The sequence below is a fragment of the Ranitomeya imitator genome, chromosome 7 (assembly GCF_032444005.1).
Source record: "Ranitomeya imitator isolate aRanImi1 chromosome 7, aRanImi1.pri, whole genome shotgun sequence".
Taxonomy (NCBI): domain Eukaryota; kingdom Metazoa; phylum Chordata; class Amphibia; order Anura; family Dendrobatidae; genus Ranitomeya; species Ranitomeya imitator.
The window spans coordinates 187,367,560-187,374,666 of NC_091288.1; the positions used below are offsets into that span (position 1 = coordinate 187,367,560).

Here is a 7,107-nt window from a genome sequence, read left to right on the forward strand (position 1 = left end):
GTTGTGTCGCCTGCTGCATTCTTCTCTGTTGTTGTTTTTGCTGAAGAGGACAAGGAAGTGACTTGTCCCTGACCGTGAACATCCACTAACGACGCGCTGCTTTTACTTTTACCAGTTTCACGAGAGGAGGCAAAAGAGCTAGAGGCTGAGTCAGCAAGATAAGCCAAAACTTGCTCTTGATGCTCCGGCTTTAAAAGCGGTTTTCCTACTCCCAGAAAAGGGAGGGTTCGAGGCCTTGTGTAGCCAGACGACGAACCTGGCTCCACAGCTCCAGACTTAGGTGCAATATTCTTTTTCTCACGACCACCTGATGCTCCACCACTACCACTACCCTCATTACCAGCTGACAATGAACGCCCCCGGCCACGACCTCTTCCACCAGACTTCCTCATTGTTTTAAAAACGTTACCAAACGAACGGTATTTGTTGCTGTCACACAACTTACACGGTGAGCTATAACTTCAGTATGATTTAGCTACCCCTTTACAGGTGGGTGAGACCACAACGAAAATCAGCCACAATGTTACACACTCTGTTGTTGTTGGCAACAAATGAGATGCCACACACGCAGGACTGTCACTGAAGCGCAAATGTAAATATTTATCTCCCACTGTTTTTTTTTTTTAAAGGGAGACTTCAGAAAAAAAAAAAAAAAAAAATTTTACAGAAGAATTTATAAAACAAATAAAATGCAATCATTGCTTCAGGGAGAATTTAGGGAAAAAAAAAAAAAGGCTTTGTAGGGCCCACTGAGTGAGAGATGACGCACACAGGAGTCAGGAGTGGCACACAAGCCCAGAGGCCAATATTAATCTCCCACTGATTGATTTTGTGATTTTTTCTGGTAGATTTTGGAACCCAAATCAAGCAAAAAAATGAATAGCCTTTCTATGGCCCACAATTGGGGAGAGAGAGAGAGATGGCACACCCAGGAGTCAAGACTGGCACACAAGCAGAAGGGGCAATAAGAATCTCCCACAGATTTTTTTTTTTTTTTTTTTTTTCAGGGAGACTTTAGAGAAAAAAAAATACAAAAAAAATGATTGTTTTCAGGAATAATTTAGAAACCAAAGAAAATAAAATGATTTTTTCAGGGAGAATTTAGAAAACAAATAAAACAAAAAATAGGCTTTCTAGGGCCCACTGAGTGACAGATGACGCACACAGGAGTCAGGAGTGGCACACAAGCACAGAGGCCAATATTAATCTCCCACTGATTGATTTTGTGATTTTTTCTGGTAGATTTTGGAACCCAAATCAAGAAAAAAAATTAATAGGCTTTCTATGGCCCACTATTTGTGAGAGAGATGGCACACTCAGGACTGGCACACAAGCCCAGAGGCCAATATTAATCTCCCATTTTTTTTTTTCCCAGGGAAAATTTATAAACCCAAAAAAAAAAAAAATAATAAATAGGCTTTCTATGGCCCACTATCTGAGAGAGAGAGATGGCACGCTTAGCACTGGCACACAAGCCCAAAGGCCAATATTAATCTCCCACTGATTGATTGATTTTTTCAGGTAGAATTATGAACCCAAATCAACCAAAAAAATAAATAGGCTTTCTATGGCCCACTATTTGTGAGAGAGATGGCACGCTCAGGACTGGCACACAAGCCCAAAGGCCAATATTAATCTCCCACTGATTGATTTATTGATTTTTTCAGATAGAATTTAGAACCCAAATCAAGCAAAAAAATTAATAGGCTTTCTATGGCCCACTGAGTGAGAGATGGCACACACAGGAGTCAGGAGTGGCACACAAGCCCTGAGGCCAATATTTTTCTCCCACTGATTGATGTGATTTTTTCTGGTAGATTTTGGAACCCAAATCAAGCAAAAAAATAAATAGGCTTTCTATGGCCCACTGAGTGAGAGATGACACAGACAGGGATGGCACTCTAGCAGAAATGCCAATTTTAATCTCCCACAAAAAAAAAAAAAAAGGAACTGTCGTTCAATTACTATCTCCCTGCAGTAATCTCAGCCAGGTATGGCAGGCAGCAATAAGGAGTGGACTGATGCACAAATTAAATAAAAAGTGTGGACAAACAAACAAGATAGCTGTGCAGAAAGGAAGGAACAAGAGGATTTGTGCTTTGAAAAAAGCAGTTGGTTTGCACAGCGGCGTACACACAGCAATGCAGCTATCAGGGAGCCTTCTAGGGCAGCCCAATGAGCTACAGCGCTGAGGAAAAAAAAAGGAGCTTCCACTGTCCCTGCACACCGAAGGTGGTGTTGGGCAGTGGAAATCGCTACAGCACAAGCGGTTTTGTGGTTAATGGACCCTGCCTAACACTATCCCTGCTTCTGACGAAGCGGCAGCAACCTCTCCCTAAGCTCAGATCAGCAGCAGTAAGATGGCGGTCGGCGGGAACGGCCCTTTATAGCCCCTGTGACGCCGCGGACAGCAAGCCAATCACTGCAATGCCCTTCTCTAAGATGGTGGGGACCAGGACCTATGTCATCACGCTGCCCACACTCTGCGTTTACCTTCATTGGCTGAGAAATGGCGCTTTTCGCGTCATTGAAACGCGACTTTGGCGCGAAAGTCGCGTACCGCATGGCCGACCACGCACAGGGGTCGGATCGGGTTTCATGAAACCCGACTTTGCCAAAAGTCGGCGACTTTTGAAAATGTTCGACCCGTTTCGCTCAACCCTAGTCTTCAGAGGCGCCATCCATCCGAAACCTTAGTGTCCAGGACGTGGCCATCACACAGGAGTCTCCGTACCCGGTACACAGGGCGTCCGTCCATCCAGCTGCCTCAGACAGCCACATCCCCTGTGAATATCCGCTGCCCCCTGTTCAGTATAACATCAAGTAGCAGAATCAACACATTCATCTCACGGCAGGACTGTAGTATCCGCATCACTCCGGGGTCTGTACTGTGTGCACAGAGGGGTCTCTGGGAGGCAGTGTGCGGATATAGCCCCCATAAATCGGTGAGGTTTATGTAATAGATCAATGAGAAGAAACCGCATCACCCGAAGTTTGCGGTGCCGGCTCTAGTATGGAAAGACGGGGAGGAAAATAAGAGGGGAGAGTATAGAAGACACGTCCCAGGCTGTGACCGATACTACAGGCAGCCGCCCGATACTAATCAGCGCCCAATAAAAGCAGCATCTTAGGACAACATCTTAACCCTCTTAATGACCGCCAATACGTCTTTTAACTGACCTGAGATATAAGAGAATAGCCTCCCCATACAGATGACAATCCATCATCTGTCGGCTGTACACTATAGCTGACAACTTGCTGTACCAGCCACGATCAGTATTTGCACCATCTAAATCTGTTTAACCCCTTAGATGCTGCTGTCAATAGTGACTACATCATTATAAAAGGTTAACAGAGTGTGGGGGCTTCTTCTTTGTCACAATTGGTGCCCTCAGATCATGATTTTGTTGTCCTGATGTTTGCAATGGCAATTTATGACCAAATAGCGGCCTTAGAGTCTGACGGCTGTTGTAATCTGTTTAGAAGTTAGCAACATTTAGGTAGTAAAAATACACATTTTCATTTCTGTCATACCACTTTGCATTAATTCCTGTAAAGCACCTGAAGGGTTAATAAACTACCTGACAGCAGTTTTCAATATGTTTAGGGGTGCTGTTTTTAAAATGGTATCGTGTGTGGGTTTCCCAATATATGGGACCCCTAAAATCACTTCAAACATGGATAAGTCCCTAAAAAAATAAATTTTGTAAATTTCTGTGAAAAAATGAAAAATTGCTGCTACATTTTTAAACCTCCTAAAATGCTAACAAAATAAAATAACATTTTACAAATGGTGCTGATGTAAAGCAGACATGTGGGAAATGTTATTTATTAATGGTTTGCTGTTGTATGACTATCTGGATTAAAGGGATAATCATTCAAATTTAGAAAATTGCTAATTTTTTAACATTTTTCTCAAATTTTTGATATTTTTTATAAATAAACACAAAAAATGTTGAACAAAATTTACCATTATCATAAAGTATAATGTGTCACGAAAAAACAATCTCAAAATCACTGGGATTTGTTGAAGCGTTGCAGAGTTATTACCACATAAAGTGACACTGGTCAGATTTCAAAAATTTGGCTCGGTCACTAAGGGGTTAATTTAGAAAACGCCGGGAGTTGCCCGTTATTAGAGCTGTAGAGGGATCTGCTTGGGAAAACCAGGTTAGTCTTTCTAGGTCAAGATAATGGAAAAGACCCTGGTCCCAGATCACACACTGCGGGCACAGAATCTGGATAATGCGGCTTCACTCCTTCCACCGGGAACCCACAGCTCTGCTGAGCTCCAGCTCTATCCAGTGAATATTGCTCCCTTATCTGGGAAGCCTAGATACATGTGAGGCACTCTTCCAGAACAAGCCATCATTGTACACAAACATCGTCCTACAGCCGCCAGTCCTGACACCACGAGCTGCAGGAAGAAACTGAAGCCACAAGGCGGGAAATTCAAACACCCAAAGCTACAACAGAACCATCCGCCCATACCCAGCATCAGAGGTCGGTACCCGAGACCGCGGAACAGTGTTTATCCGTTAGTGTCAGGTATCATCATCCGTCTTTCTGCACATGCGTTTGCCTTGTTCACTGCCGAAATCACATAAGAGCGTAGAGAAGTCACCAGCGCACAGGAGACAGAAGATCACAGCACAGCGAGGTACATTTAGCCTTACACGAAGAGGTTTGTGGCTCGTGAAAGGTTTCTAAACCATTTATTAACCTAGATTTTAAGACCACCAGGAACCAGAGCGCAGGAATAGGAAGGTGCAGCCTCTCACTGAGCTGTGGGCGGCTCTGATAAGAGCCTTTGGGTTGTGAGGACAGAACACAATTAACCTCCGAAGCCGTAGAGAGTGCGGCCCTGGCGCTTGAGCGCGTACACCACGTCCATGGCGGTGACGGTCTTCCTCTTGGCGTGCTCGGTGTAGGTGACGGCGTCACGGATCACGTTCTCCAGGAAGACTTTCAGGACACCGCGAGTCTCCTCATAGATGAGGCCAGAGATGCGCTTGACGCCTCCTCTGCGAGCTAGACGGCGGATGGCAGGCTTGGTGATGCCCTGGATGTTATCACGGAGCACCTTCCTGTGCCGCTTGGCGCCGCCCTTCCCGAGACCTTTCCCTCCTTTGCCGCGACCAGACATCTTCCACGTAGTCAGCAGAACACGATGACTGATCGGCGCAGAGTCCTTCCTTTATATAGAGAGTGAGCGGACCGGAGCGAGAACCGCAGAGATGACGCGTTTCCGGGGCGAGATTTCTGGTACTGAATTTACAGTTAGCTCCTCCCTTTAGTCTCTGATTGGTTGAGCACAGAACATTTGCTAATTTTGAATTTCCCGCTTATTGTGCTCTTATTTTCCCGCTTCTCTATTCTTCTCATCTCGGCGCCGCTGCTCGATCTGTTGGTCATCTAGATTTTTTTCATTGTTATTTCTGTTGCTAGTTTCCAGCTTCTGCCAAATGTTAGAAAGTAGAATAAAAGTATATTTTAGGGACAATGATCTACAGAGAACTCATCTGCTCCTCGGCAGTCACTCATCATTACATGTGGTGCCGGCCATTACCAGTCCCTCAGAGCAGGGAGCTGCATGTAACCAGTCCCCCTGCGGCTCCAGCCCTGGAGAAGATGGGAAAAGTCAAATATACCAGAATTACATAACGACCCACCACAAATGTGATCTGTAGCGACCATCGCAGCACACGGAGGGATCTGCTCAGATCAGTGTCAGGCAGAATAGATTCACATAAAGGCCTTAACCGATCTGGGGGACAAATGAGGTTATTAACAGAAACTAAGCGCAGAGATCTCCGATCACAAAAATAGAAAACAACCTAAAGCCGCAGGACTGAGGAGGCGGCACTAGGACCCAGCGCGTGCGACAGCAGATTGTGATCGGTTATGATCCTCGGGAGCGCGAGCAGCAATTTCAAATCCACCGGATCGGTAAATGACCACAAAACATCAGCCTAAAGAACCGTGCTCAGGAACCGACCAATCACCGATTACTTTTACTCCATTAACTCCTTAGTGACCGCGTTCCTGCAGATCCACCCCATCTACTTTGTGCTGTACAGGAACCGCATATCCACCACCACAGACCTGGGCTGTGCACTGTACACACTTTACCCCGTCCTTTAATAACTAATATCGCTGATCACCTACAATATCTGAAGCAGCAGCCGCCGTCTATTAACTGATCGGCCGTGCCTGCGCTTCCTACACGGAGAATACGCGCAAAAGAGGGACCGTTCAGGACTCGGCTCATTTGTGGGAGGATTTGGTGGCTCTGAAAAGAGCCTTTGTGTTGTGGTCGCTGCCGGGGCAGATCTAAGCTCTCTCCCCACGGATCCGGCGGGCCAGCTGGATGTCTTTGGGCATGATGGTGACCCTCTTGGCGTGGATGGCGCACAGGTTGGTGTCCTCGAACAGCCCCACCAGATAAGCCTCGCTGGCCTCCTGCAGAGCCATGACGGCCGAACTCTGGAAACGCAGATCGGTCTTGAAGTCCTGGGCGATCTCCCTCACCAGGCGCTGGAAGGGAAGCTTACGGATCAGCAGCTCGGTGGATTTCTGATAGCGGCGGATCTCACGGAGAGCGACTGTTCCCGGCCGGTAACGATGCGGCTTCTTCACTCCACCAGTGGCGGGAGCGCTCTTCCTGGCGGCTTTAGTGGCCAGCTGCTTGCGGGGAGCTTTCCCTCCGGTGGATTTACGAGCGGTCTGCTTAGTTCTGGCCATGACTCTGTATAGACGTGTCGTGCACAGATGTGATGAGCGCAGCGGCGGGAGCAGGGTATTTATGCTCCGGTGCGCGTCCTCATTGGTCTCTGGGAAACACGCCCCCTGCGCTCCACTGGTTCTTTCATGAAATAAAGTGGCCAATAAGGGTTGATGTGTTTGACCACATTGTTATTATTCCCGCCCAGTAACCCCGCCCCCCGGAGTCCCCGCCTCTTCCGTGATGCGCCTGTCCTCAGATCACTAATTTGCCACTGCTGGAGCAGCTGATGTATCTGTGCTGAAATGTCCCCGTGTATAGCGCTGTACACTGCAGCTCCCGCAATATCGTCAGATCACATCCACCCCCCATCCTGAGACTGC

General features: G+C 46.9%; 1 protein-coding gene across 1 annotated transcript; it reads right to left on the reverse strand.

The window, feature by feature from the left end:
• Positions 1 to 6,333: 6,333 nt before the first annotated feature.
• LOC138646143 (histone H3) lies at positions 6,334 to 6,744 on the reverse strand. Its single transcript, XM_069735606.1, has one exon. It carries the CDS (start codon positions 6,742 to 6,744, stop codon positions 6,334 to 6,336), a length of 411 nt encoding a protein of 136 aa, XP_069591707.1.
• Between the last annotated feature and the right edge of the window lie 363 nt (positions 6,745 to 7,107).

Bases quoted from the DNA above. Each gene is read 5' to 3' on its own strand.
- LOC138646143 (XM_069735606.1), bottom strand. From the start codon at position 6,744: ATGGCCAGAACTAAGCAGACCGCTCGTAAATCCACCGGAGGGAAAGCT.